The sequence below is a fragment of the Poecilia latipinna genome, unplaced genomic scaffold, assembly GCF_001443285.1.
Source record: "Poecilia latipinna isolate Pla-1442-1.1 unplaced genomic scaffold, P_latipinna-1.0 Scaffold252, whole genome shotgun sequence".
NCBI classification, from domain to species: domain Eukaryota; kingdom Metazoa; phylum Chordata; class Actinopteri; order Cyprinodontiformes; family Poeciliidae; genus Poecilia; species Poecilia latipinna.
Genome location: NW_015112868.1, coordinates 69,534 through 83,464, shown reverse-complemented (window position 1 = coordinate 83,464; position 13,931 = coordinate 69,534). Strand labels below are relative to the sequence as shown.

The window sequence follows — 13,931 nt, the reverse complement described above, 5'->3', positions numbered from 1 at the left end:
TGAATGTGGATAATTTATATGAAACAGATAGCAATAAGACGAAGCACTGAAGTAATTTTACAATTAAATCAGCCAGATAAATATTAATTTTTTTTTTTTTTACTTTTTGTTGTTCAGGTTCCACCTCAACAAGTCAATGTCTAATTTAAAACGAAATTGAATTCAAGGGAAAAAAAAGACTTTCAGCTGTGGGTTAGAGGTCCACTGCTTTGATGAAACCCCACGCGGCCTGGATTTCAACAGAGACAGCACGTTACGCCAGTGATCTGCTCAGGTGAAACATATTCTGATCAAAAATGATGACAGAGGAGTCAAAAGAAAGAAAATAAAACAGCTGTTGAGGCTTAACGCCATGAAAAGAATCTCAAAAACTGAAATTTTAAAAATCCGTGCCTGAGTGAATCAACAACAGATAGAAAGATGGCAAATGGACAAGATTCTGATGGTTTTTTTTTACTCCTTAGAAGTTTGGTTCTATTTAATATTTCATGTGTGGCTACATGTAAGGCAGAGACTGAGCTTTCAAGGAAACGGCACGCTGATGCAGCTTTAAGTGTTTCAATATCAGAACCGACTTATCCAACCATGCAGTAAAAGACTCAAAACAACAAGACATGTTGGAAAAAAAAGTCATTGCCCTACCACCTGCAAATTAAATTAAACTGTGTGTTCGAAAACACACACAAGGTTACAACTGTGGTGATCATTAATATATAAACTAAAGAGAAGAGAAAAAGTGGAACTGAGCGTTTCGACACATCTGTAGTGAGTTTTAGAAATGGAGATTTCTAGCTGGCTGTAAGTACATACTTAAATACTTTCACACTTTGCAAAATGTGATTTGAGTCTCAAAAAAAAAAAAATCAAGTTTGGTCATTTCTGAATTAAAGTAACGTGATTAATAGCAATTCCCTAAATGCAGCTCTAACTACTTTGGCCTGATCATGAGATGATTTGTTTGTTCTGCTCAGTAACAAAGTGTAAAGCTCAAGATCTCTTTAGTTGTTAAAAAACTGGTGTCGATAACAGCACACACTGCTGGCACTGAAAAAAGTAAGTTTGAATACTGTAAAAACAAAAACAGTAGAAAAATACTGTTACTTTCTTGTAAAAGAAAATAAGAAAATAAAGGGTGTTTAATACACCAGCTTCTCTCACAGATTAGTCTGAAAATGCTGCAAAAATGTTTCAAAATTTACATAAGAAAACAACCTGCACCACTTTAGCCAAAATTTGCCCTGCATGTTGTACTGGGCTGCCGCTGCCTTGGACCAGCACAGACAACAGTCAGTTTGCGAATAATTAATTTTGAAATGTTTCGTAAGAATATCAGAGTGACTTTCAGTCATGTCACACATTTTGATAATTGTTCCTAGAACAAGGAGTAATTGTCCAACTCAGGGGCTTAAACTAATAAAAATTTAATATTCCACAGTCAAATCATGACCCTGGACCAATTTAAATGTTGTAGCATTACTCGAGGCAAGCCAGCTGTGCAGTAACACGAATTAACTCCCAACTGCTGGGTAGGGGAATGATAAAAAAAAAAAAATTATACAGAACTTTCTTTTTGTGCTCCAGACCAGAATTAAGGTGAAATAAAACACATGGACGGTCGTTCTTTTTACACACTGCAACAGAACGTAAAGGTTAACACCTCCAAGGAGCAGTTCTGGTTGTCTTGGGTTAAACTACTAACGTTGATTTCTCTTCTGTTTTAAGTTCACAGCGTATCCGTTTGTTTTGTGAACACACAAAGCATAAGGCTCTTCCACAGTTAATGCAATATGCTTAAACTGTATGTATCTTTGTGTTATTCTGGTTCTCAGAGAACAGAAATTGTCTTTCATGGCTTTACCTGTGTGTGGTCTTCTTTCCAGCCTTGACAAATGTGAAGCTGTGGGCCATCGACCGGCAATGCTTTCAGACGATCATGATGAGGACGGGCCTCATTAAACACACGGAGTATATGGAGTTTCTGAAAAGGTGAGCAACCGCTGCGTATTGTTTCACGGTGACAGGAAACAGTCTGAATAGGTCTTTGATCTGAAATTCAATGAATGAATTAACAAAATGAATTCAGGGTAGTGTGTGTGAGCGTGTGTGTGTGAACTCTTTCTCAAACAATTTGTAATTCTTGATTTTCTTTGCAATAACTCTGATGACTAACTACAGAGACGGCGTCGTTTGACCATCTGAAAGGCATATCTTGTGTCTTTCTCCTAGAACGTCGGCGTTCCTATCTGTTAAGAAGCGACAAAGCACTAACCACTTTTCTAAAGAGGAGCTTATTATCATTTAAAAAGGTTCCCGGAGCATGAAGTATAAGATAAAAGAAATATGCATCAAAGGACAGAAGGAGGGACACAATCAGGTTATAAATCGCTTATATACCTGCTTTTTTTCTGTTCAGCTTTAATTTGCTTTGATTTTCAAGCTAATTAGGGAAATTATGTGCTACCTTTCTTCTTTTACACGTAACCCTTAATTACTATGACTTAGATGATGTACTTACATCATTTATATGCACTACTGCTCATATTTGTTGAAGTGAATTATTGACCCAAGGCAAATGAAAGGGAACAATACATATTAAAATGAGCTAATGTCTCATTTCTGCCGTTGCTCACAATGCTACAATGTTAATAAACCCCCAAACTGTCAATATGCTGTTTGGTTTTTCCTTTCAAGTGATACTTACAGCAAGGTAACAAGTGCAACTTGATTCAAAGAAGTAGATAGAAATTGCTTATGTTTGCTGGAAGTAATGTTTTCGTGCACGCATAATGCACACCACATGTACTTCAAATGATTATTTACTTGAAATAAAATGGTTTTATTAATTTATTCTCAGTCAATACACACAACGTTGCTTGCTAAGAGTTGCAATATACCTGATTGCAAAGAGGAAACGGTATATAAAAAAAATTATTTACTATACAAAACGCTTTTTCCATTAACCACTGTGAAAATTTCCCACCCCATGTTTTTTTTTTTTTTTACATCTTGCAGAAAAGAAATGTCTTTTTTTTCATCCTGGAAATTCACTATCTGCAGTAAGCTGCACAGAAAGCCCTCCATCAAATAAAAACAGGAAAACATTCATATTTGTAGAACAAACAGAATGTAATTGCTTACCTAAGAATTCAAAGATTCTTTTAAAAAGAAATTAAAACACATTTTTGACTTGAAAAATCTCAAAACAATTACAACCTCTTTCAGATAGGATAAGGTATGTACAGAACGGCAGCTCTCTTCTCCCCACAGGTCTTACATAAGAGTTTGAGAGATGAGTAAATATTTAATAGATCTACTCTATGTTTGGTTTATAGACGGGTGTCTTGGGGGAAATCAGAGATTAATGGTAGCATTTGTTAATAAGCTCATAATTATATTCCCTTTGCGCTCCTCGGAAGAAGATCTAATAAAAGAGCTTATAGGTTTTAGCCAACAACAAAAGCGGACTGGTTGCTGTGAGCCTACACCCGCCCTTTAACTGCTGTGAAAATTACATATTTGCACTTATAAGTTGTGGAGGAGGAAGACTCTGGAAACATTGATCCCACATGATTTCAAACACAGCTGCTGAGTGTACTCGTCAGGAGCTTTTGCCGCTTCCGAGCGTTTATATTTTGAAATCACTTTCACGCATTGTGAGAGGAAAGGTAAGGGTGACACTGAGTGAACAATCGCTCGCAAATTTACAAAACACATTTTTTCTTTACTGAAAGTTTTAGAGTTGGTGGGCTAACACTCAACCTTTTCCCCTCCCACTTTGAAGAGAAAAGCCTTTGAGAACAGTCTGCATAATTTGCTTAGTTTAGAGGCACAGAGGAAAACCTATTTTATGGTTTATCGCAATCTCTCGCAATGAGTTGAGTTATGAAATTAGAAATGTCAACGTAAACAAAACAATTGCATAAATGAAAAAAATATATATATAGTGGTGCTGTCCAGCTACTTACCCATCCCCAAATGAAGCTGTTGGATCAGAGTTGTACAACAGAAGCGTTTTGTTTGCGTCGACATGCTTCGTAGCTCCAGCATTTCAAACTCTGTATAATTCACGTAGAGTTGGGCCGCCTCTGTTCAAGGCCTCTCTAGTAAATCCAGTGTTTCTGTGGAGGAACTGGAGACATGTAGATCAGCAAAGTGGCCAGGGTCTGGAGGCCGAGACAAGATGGCTAAGATTACTGTAATAAAAAATGGAAAATGAGCTCAGGGTGGGTGGCGGGTGACAGGGAGCTGGAGAAACTAAGAGGAAGAGATGATATGGGAAGATAAGGCTTTGTTCAGCAACATGGCTTATTTTCTTTCCCTCTTGATAAACATTAGCTCTGTTTTATTTGGTTCGCTCAATAACAGACAGATTGCCTCCATATAAGCTGCCTGGAAGCACCGGAACAAACATCACAACCTCGTGCTGATATATTAATTTTATTACGCTGTAACTACAGATCTTGCCATGTATGTTTGGCAGTATTAACACCAGCATACTTTAAGAATATAATAATGCATGTATGACAGAAATCTAGCTACAAAGAGTTCTTTTCTCTATTCCTGCTTTCTATGGACTACCTTGCTAATACGGTTGGGCGATTGGATGGATTCGTAGATGATGGGCTGCAACCTTCAGCGGTTCTTTTAAGAGTGACTTTTTTTTGGGGGGGTATATGAGTTACTCTTTCACACAAGGTCTTAAACTGTCTTTTCTTCTGTTTTAATTTATTCATTTTGATATTTGACAATATTCATGTCCTTTTAAAATTGGTTTCATGTCCATAAGCTTTCAATTAATATCTTTTTTTTTTCCACAACTTGCATATTTTTTTTTCCTACAGGTTACGGTTTATTATTATTATTTGCCAGCTGAGAAGCTGTTGTGTGTTCACAAAACAGTGTTTATCAGTTAAGTTTGATAATTATTTTTGTTCTTGAATGACTCATAGGTCAGTTGCTGAAGAAACACTAAACTGATTTTCTAAAAATAATCATCTGGAAAGACTGGATTGAAGATGGGTTGCTAAGTAATTCATATCCCTCCCAAAATAATAATAATAAAATAAAAATTAAATTACATGGGCCAAAAGACTCATACTCATAACTGCTTTAATAGAAATTCTAGCTTCATGGACCAAATCATGGGTGGCTTCAGACTGTATATAAAATCTATAGAAAAAAGTTGTACTTTGATATCAATGATTTATTGTAATAAGGGTTTACATTGTAAATACACCCCAAGTCTCAGACACTATGTTCTTTTGTTCCTTTTTTTAGCAAACGAAGGCACCTTGCAGAAACTCTCCCTGTCATCAAAACTGGTGCTCCATCTCTCAAGCAAAGTTTTCATTTAAGTGCTCTTCCTCGTTTGGATTTGGTTCTATCTACTCACATTTATCTTTTGGAGCCATTCTCTTGTAGATATGGTCCAAAGGTAAAAATCATTACGCTGTCTGTATACCCTCATTCAAAATGAGCTATGCGTTGTTACAATAAATCAGACCTGGAAGCTTCCCTCTCTGGAAAGTGGCAGAGCCACCTCCAAATTTATCACCATTTGTACACAGTAGCATTACCGGTGTGATGCTGTTTTGTTAAAATGTGGTCATTAATCTGTGCCATATAATTCTGTTGTTAGAAATGCTTTGTCTGTCACTGTCCAAAGCGCACTGTACCTAACTCCAATAGTGATGAACTGCACTTTTGCTCTAATGGTCATTTTGGACAGAGCAAGCATATTTCCTGGCAGACCCCCCTTGCTGGTTTATTTGTCCACTCTCTGTTTGACTGCAGATTTATGTGCTTTTGCATCATCAGTTACCACAGTTACCTGGGAGTGCAAAAAGAATTACAAAATTGAGGTCTTGGAGACCTCTTACTTTACACAGTATGACCTCAGGCCAGAGTTGCTAGGACAGCGAGCCTTAAATACTGTGTAAGTTGTTTAAAATATTTGTTTCTGTAAATTATTTTCCTTGCAATTGAGTGAGTGATCTGACCTTTTCTCTTAAAATCTTTGATGAGTGTGAGAGTGAGCAGTGTGAAGGATCTTCCTAGGTCCTTCTTTGAGGGCATCACAGGTCATTATGTAAAACAATGGCCCTGGAGTTCAGATGATTAAACTTATTTACTTTAACGGCAACTTTCTAAGTGGATTAGCGGGTTAATGTACATGACAAAACATTTGAATTTTACACTATCCTGTTAAAAACATGTCCTTTCTTGTCTTCTGCAGTGTCCCCACGTTTCATGACCTACAGGAAGACATTCTGAGCAAGCTCGCTGATGTCCTTGAAGAGGTACGGAGTCGATCCATCTATCTTAAAACCCACAAGTCATACATTTACCTCAGCAGATTTTACTTCACACCTTTGTTTTATTTAGAGAATAAAATCTAATTTCTGATCATGTTTACTTGTTGAAAGCGGTTTAGGGATTATTAAGTTTGTTTAATAGTTGCTGTGGTGATGTTGAACTAATTTGCTGACCAACTAGGTGGTGGACTTTAATCTGTTCAAGAATTAATTATATTGCAGACAGATGTCATTCCACTTTCAACCAAGCTTTGCAAGATGAGTCAATCTGTGTGTTTCATTCAGTGGTGCACTTTGGCATTCATTATGATTTAAATCCTATTATAATGACTTTTTTTTTTCCTTTTCTTACTGAAGTGTGAGGTCTGAGGAAAGCATCATTGGTCGCTTTCACTGCTGCTTTCCCATTACTTCACACTGATGGAGAGATTAGCTTAATGTATGCATCAATCATAGATTTCATGAAAATTAAGAAAGACTTTGCATCATATGATAATGCAATTCAAATGCAGATCGAGATATTTTATGTTTGTCCTATGTAAAAACAATGTAATGAAAAATAATATCAACTTGCTTTTAAGATTATTTGATCTTATTTGTTTCAAATACTAATGAATAGTGAATAATTCCTGCCTGAAATAAAAACCCAAAGAAAGACTAGTTGACAAGAATGCTCTCCCTTTTGTCACAAATGTGAACACATATTCTATTTGCCAGCTTCTTTTAGTCTGATTTGCTTGATATTTTTTTCCAGAAAAACGTTTGGAGAGGAAACACAAACACTTCTACATTTACAAATGAGTATTAGTGCTTACACTGAGGCAATTAAATTGTTGAAAGTTCATGCAAAAAAAAAGCCCCTTATTAAATTATAAACAAAGTATAAAATATTTAAAGTGAAATTGTTCTAAAGGTTAAAATGTTTAGTAAATAAAATTCTGAGTCTCAGAAATTTACAATATTACATAATAGATTTTAAACAAAAAAACATCAGACTTCTGAAAGTTGTGGTAATTCAATACTTGGACCTCCTTTTGCATAAATTACGGCATCAATACTGCAGAACTTGGTGGAGATCAGCATGCTCTTACGTTACAATTACTTGTTTTTTGTTGTGTCCAAATATCAATTTAAAAAATAGTATTTCTTAAATTAAATAATAAGTCTCCAGATGCTTTTCTATTATAAGTAATTAAAAATCTGTATACTAATTGACCCAATTTTTTGTTTGAAGTGCTTCGGGATTTCTCTGTGTTAGACAAATTACCATTAATTTTTATTTTGTATGATCAAAGGCGTTCTCTTAATTTGAGACAATAAGTCAAATGGTGCTGCTAAAGTGAGGCTATAAACATCTGTTTAGTCATTCATCTAGTTTTGATTAGTCCACAAATGCGTTTTGATTAGTAAAATGAATCAGACTGTTTCCCTTGCTTTGGAGGAACCTATTTGTTGGGGCTAAAATAAACATCATGTGTTTTCACAAATGCACATAACAGTGTGAGGTAGATTGGTCTAACAGGAGCTATTGATCTCAGCAGTTTATCAGCAACAGTCCCAGGATATTTCACAAGTTGTGAAATATTTCAGTAAAACAAAAACTGAGACATGTCAGGTAGTCAACCTCAGGAAAGTGTTTCTGTGACTGCTTATGCTCTCGGTGTGCAAGGATCAAATAAAACTTTAAATTGAGTTGCTTAAATGCTGCAAAAATGTTTTTCATGTTTTATTAAAAGTGTCACAACTTGCCTTCATCACTTTACCCTCAAGCAGCAGAGCCTTTAGAAAATGTGTATACTACATAGTGCTGGAGGTTATTGCAACCAACACTTAAATGTAAGTGTGAAAATCTTTCACTACTGAATAACTAATTACTTATTGAGAAAGCTAATTAAAGCTAATTGGGAAAGTTGCAGTACTAACAGTACTGCAACTCTCAGAAGTTAGTTGCTTACCAAAATACAAGATTGAAATCACAAAATCATGAATTACAATAAATTCTTTCCATCCCAGATGTTTTTGGTTGGACTGACAGATAAACTGTATTTTAGTTAAAAGAAAAAAAAATATTTTTTTAAGGCTCTATTATCACACTTTACAGTATACCACCATGGAATGCTTCAAAATGTCAGCACTAAGTGTATTTGTTGCTAGCAAAGAGCATCTATGCCTAAAAAGTAAATGTCAATATACACAGGTTTATTGTAATGCCAAGAATATATTTAATTTGCAACACACATATGTATATATTTTATGCAGTAGTTTGTATGTAATAGCTGTTTGATAACTTCAGCACTGTAACTTATCCCAGTGGCACCGTTTCTTAACTCTTGTCCTCAGGGACCGCAGACCTGCATATTTTAAATGTGTCACTGTTCCAGACCACTTGATTGAATTGATTGCATGACTTTCTCTGCATGCCGTCAAGTGGTGCAGAAGCCTGTTAATCACCCACTTATTCAAGTCAGGTGCATGGCAGAAGGGAAACCCCTGAAACATGTAGCGCATTGGTCCCTGACCGCTGGAATTGAGAAACTCTGTTTTATGGCAACACCACTTGCTCATTTTTTATTTATTTATTTATTTTATTTTACCAGCCAAATGTTGCATGGAGCTTGAACTGACCTTGACTAAAGTGAAACAGGATAGAGTGTAAAGCAGAAAGTTTCATTACGTTACGCTAAAAATGCTTATTTTTCACATTTCAGATGGGAAAGGTTTGCTTGAACCCTCTCTATTACTTACTTGCTTACTAATTCAAGAATAATTTAAATATTAACAAAGTCTAAAATACTGGTGAATTATTTTTTTTAGATTGGAGATTATTTGGTTATTAAATAGTTAATAAAGTAAACAAACTGATTTATAAATAAAACCTTTTTTTTTTTTGCACAACAATTTTGTTGTGATTTCTGAGTTTTTTTTCACGTGACTTTTCTGCTTCAATCTGATCTGCTTTATTTTGTTCAGCTTTGACTCCTGGGTTTTTCCTACAGGAATTCTGTAGACATTTTGAAGATTTTTATCAAGCCGGGGACTGTTTTCTCACACATATAATGATTTTCCCCTTCATCTTCTATGTGTGTTTGTAGCGAGATAGTTTCCAGTATGCGCAGAAATACCAAGGATGTAGAAAATTGAGACCTAGATGAAATTATTTTAGTTATTTCACTCTTGGTTTGAACCAGTAAGTTCCCATCCATATTAGATGCAATAGTTTTGATAGTTTTTTTTTTTTCTGTTTACCTTATTTTAGGCTTAAAACAAACAATCCTGATGTATGTATGTATTAATAGCCTACTCTCCTGTCTTTCAGTAGCGCTTCTTTTTTATGTTTGTCACCTTTTTGTCTTCTTCCCTGACAGACGCATTATGAAGAAGGACAGTACATCATCAGACAGGGGGCCAGAGGAGACACCTTCTTCATTATCAGCAAGGGAAAGGTGAGGACAGTCACACCAGACCGTACCCTCAAGACAGTCCTCATCACAAGTCAGGGCATCCAGGCATATAAAACGCAGCAACAGATGCCAATCTTTGAAGTGAAGGCGTGGTATTTTTGGATGGAAGTTTGCTCTCATCAGTCATCTTCAGATTGGCGGATAGGGAAAAGTGCTGCCTCTTTCATCATCCCTTTGCAGCAGTGATGGGAGTGTTTGGAAAGGGGAAAGGAGTCACTTTGATTTCCCCTTTCAGTAATCAACACTGGCTTTCACACTGGACTCAGTTCTGCGGGAGGGCTTTCAACTTGCCTACTGGTCTTCCTCTTTATTTTGTGACTGGGTGGGTCATGCTCATCTTCAACAGCTTTTCCACCGACTTGCATTGGAATCTGTTTACCGTGTTTTTACCGCCACTCAGGTCTGTTTTGCACCTTTCGTCAGCTCAACTGTGGTGATTTGATTCTTTTTCCAGGAACCAGTCACTGAAGATAATTAAAAACAAAATTTATTTCTGAGTTTCAAAGAGAGATGCGAAAATAGAAATTGTCTAATGGCAATCAGAAACTAACCAGCAAATCCATCTGGCCTGATGTCACCATCAAGAAGCAGACTTGCCATTAGAATTAGATTTCAAGAAGAAATGTCTGAAAACGTAAGATAAATCTCCAATGAAAATTTAGAGCCACACAGGACTGTTTTGAGCCGTTGACTTCATAGATACACCAGGAAAGAAAAATGTATCCATTCATCCATTCCTCTGTCCATAACATTTATAGCAGCAAAAAATAAATTGAATTTAAATATAAATTGGCCAACACCAACTTACATATAGATCCGAAGCAAAAGAGAAAAACAAAAAGAACATTATAATTACAAAAAAGCCTTCAGTGGTTCCACGTGTTTAATCAAAGCCTCACCGAGCTTAAAGCTCTGTCTGTGAAAATAAATATTCTGCTTGTGGAGCCCAACAACCTGGACATAAACCTGAAATACAGCATAACAAGAGGGTGCGCCAGCATTAACAAACATTTGGCCTGCATCACTCCATCTTGTCCTCGTAAACAAATGTCTCAATCCGTCATGCAGTGTGTTTTCACATACTGTTCACACTTCAACAAACGAGCAGTACACATAGGGCAATACTTTAAAAAGTCCAGTCCTTACTGGTACAGAGCACACTATGAGCTCACTAATCTGCCCATTAGCTTGTGGATACATTGTTGCCCCTATTAGAACATTATCTGTCTGCCTTGCATTTCAGTGGTGAAAAAGGAAAGAAGATACTCTGTCTCAGGTAAATAATGCTCCAGCGTGTGGTCTCCAGCCAAAATTTGAAAAATGAAAGATTTTGTAGCGTCAATTCTGAGCTGACATATGCCCAGCATTTACATGCCACTGCTGCAGAATCAATGCAAGTTTAAATGAAATGTCACCGCTGTTACATTATAACACTGCTTAATCACATATTGGACTATGAAGTTATTAAGCCATTGGGTTTTATTGTTAATATGGCTTTGAAAAATTACACACAAGTTTTCCAAAGGACAAACCGTAGTACTGAAAATATGTTGGTAACCAAGGATCCACTCGCAAGGTGACAGATTCCCAAGAGCTTTCTTGTAAACCAAACCTTCCTGCACCACCTTCTGATCTGAAACAGATGCAGTACAACTTCTTTGGTGTACACTTTTCACTTCCTCTACTTCCTCTCTTTGCTTTTTCTCTGTGACGACAGGATTATACACGTTCACGAGTAATTAGGTTGTCAGTCAGCCGCTCGCTGCATTCCAGCACGCTGTTGCTGGATTTATGTCGCGACACCTAATGGATGAAGACGAGAGCCTTCATTAGGCAAAACAATCATCTCCATCCCCTGAAAATGTACTCAAGTGCCAATCCTGTAGTTTGTAAGTCTTTGGTTCAATGCAGAGTGTAATTACATATGTGCCATCGAGCTGATGAAGAAGTTAGCAATGCCTCTTATCTCCTGCACCATAAAGATAAATACCTGGCTGTGACGAAATATTTTTAGAGACAAGTTAGTGCTTTTCAGTGTGATCAACCCAACAAAACAGTTGCTATTAACTTATGTTGTTGCTGTTATTTTAATCAAATGTTTCCTATCTTCCTTTAGTTGCAAGACATCTTTCAGTCTCTAAATCTTCCTTCCGTTACTCTCCTCCTATTATGTCCCTCTTTCGGCAGGTTAATGTGACCAGGGAAGACTTGCCCAATGGAGAGCCTGTGTACCTCCACAGCCTAGGAAAAGGTGACTGGTTTGGAGAGAAAGCACTGCAAGGGTAAGATTGTACCTAATAACTCTCCCGTTCTCCCAGTTTCCACTCATTCTTAAATCTTTCCTCTCAGAATCAGGTGTTTGTCGAGGTGCATCAGTGTTTAGTTGTGTCAGACATGGCAACTGATGGCAGGCAGTGTTGTTGAAAATGAGGACTAAGAAGTTGCATCTTTGTTTCTTTTTTTACACTCAAGGCTCTTGGCATGAGCAAGTAAAGTTCAAGTTGCAAATTCTGTTTATGTGTTGCCAAGTATTTTCCTGACTTGCTTCCTGCTTCTTGAGAGAAAATAGCAAGGTGCCCCATTGGTTTTCTTTGCAGTTCTTTGTGTTAAAATTCTAAAATGTATTCCTGTCTTTTCTTTGGCTGCAGTCTGTGATGGATGTGACAGAAACAGATTCAATGAGTGCAATGTAGAGAACCACTAAGCAACTCCTAGAGTCGGCTGGGTCTCCTCACTTACAGCAGAAGGTCCAAGCTCTGCTGGGCCTTTTGAAGGTGGAGTGAATGTTACAACAGGCACTGAGAAATGAATGGAACCAGAAACTTTGTCTCCAGAGTTGACACAGGGCTGGTGGATGTTTATCAGGAGGAGCCGTATTGATGGCTCCCTTCAAAAGTTCGATTGTCATGTCTCCGGTCTTTTATGTGTGCTCAGCTTCACGTTCTGACTGTATCGGCCTGAGTTGCATAAGCCGCTGCAAAACTATAAACTCGGTGCTTTTACAGGTGGGAAATAATATTTTCTCACCAGCCACTTTGGGTTCAAGGTTGATTTTCATCTTCACCAATCTTCTTTCATATACACAAATAGTCATTTGATAATCAATTCTTGTAACAGTTTCTTTAATTTGGTGTTTATGGATATATAATTGATATCATGGAGTAATCATAAAGGTACTTAAATGTAATGTAATATTACAAATTCTACTCTGATCCCCCATTTGGGCTAGTTGACTTGTATAACAGAACAGATTATAATCTCTGATTCAACTAAACTAACTCATTGCTTTCCTTTTTGTAAATATTAGATTCAGATGACCACATTTGCTAATATTAGGCACGGACGGAGTAAATTTTTCTTTAAATCCTTGATTGTAAAAATATGCACAAAAAGATCAAAACTGCAAGGTAGAAATGCTGATGGCCCAAAATGACCAGCAAGCTGTTGAGAATAAATATCATCCAAAAACTATCCAGTGACATACTAATAAAAAATATTTATTTCCTTTATAGAGAAAGTTTGTTGATTTCTGGCCTCTTTACACACATTCTTCTATAATGTACAATGGAATATGCAGAAGTCAAACTGCATCTTGGGTTTATTGCTGCCCCTGACCAGACATTGAAACAAACGAACAATGTTTTCCTGATGCAATAGTAAACCAGCTCCTCTGGGTTGTGGGCTAATTACATTTCCTGTCTGAAGTTCACTGCATTTGGCCAATGAACTTCACTGATGACTCACTTGTCATCAAGATAGAGCTGAAGACATGACAGATGAGTTGAGTCATTTGACATGTACATTCCCAGAGCTCCAGTCATTGGTACTTGGGGGAGAATGACAGTGGAGACGGGACAAATCCCTGTGGAGCACCAGTGCTAACAAACATGTCAAAACTGATACTTCTCAGACCCTCTTGCAATACTTTATTCCCCAGGACAGTAGATGTCCACTAAGATACCAAAAGAGATACTTTTCTGTTTTTTTTTTTTTTTATTTTTAGCCTGTGTATAAAAAGTTTGGAAAACATGACTTCTGGAGTCGTAATGTAAACTAATAGTTTATATTACGATCATTTATGTAATGATCTATAAGCAGGATCATTACATAAATCCAGGATGTAATGCATTCTCCAGTTCCCTTTTGGGCAAACCTG

The 13,931-nt window shown here is 36.8% G+C and overlaps 1 protein-coding gene across 2 annotated transcripts in view; it reads left to right on the top strand.

The window, feature by feature from the left end:
• LOC106947667 (cGMP-dependent protein kinase 1-like) overlaps positions 1-13,931 on the top strand; it is a 103,114-nt gene that overhangs the window by 62,284 nt on the left and 26,899 nt on the right. For both annotated transcript variants that reach the window (XM_015032818.1, XM_015032817.1), the window contains exons 4-7: positions 1,881-1,986; positions 6,236-6,299; positions 9,680-9,757; positions 11,963-12,057. In XM_015032818.1, coding sequence (XP_014888304.1) covers positions 1,881-1,986; positions 6,236-6,299; positions 9,680-9,757; positions 11,963-12,057 — 343 coding nt within the window. The remainder of the gene's footprint in view (positions 1-1,880; positions 1,987-6,235; positions 6,300-9,679; positions 9,758-11,962; positions 12,058-13,931) is intronic.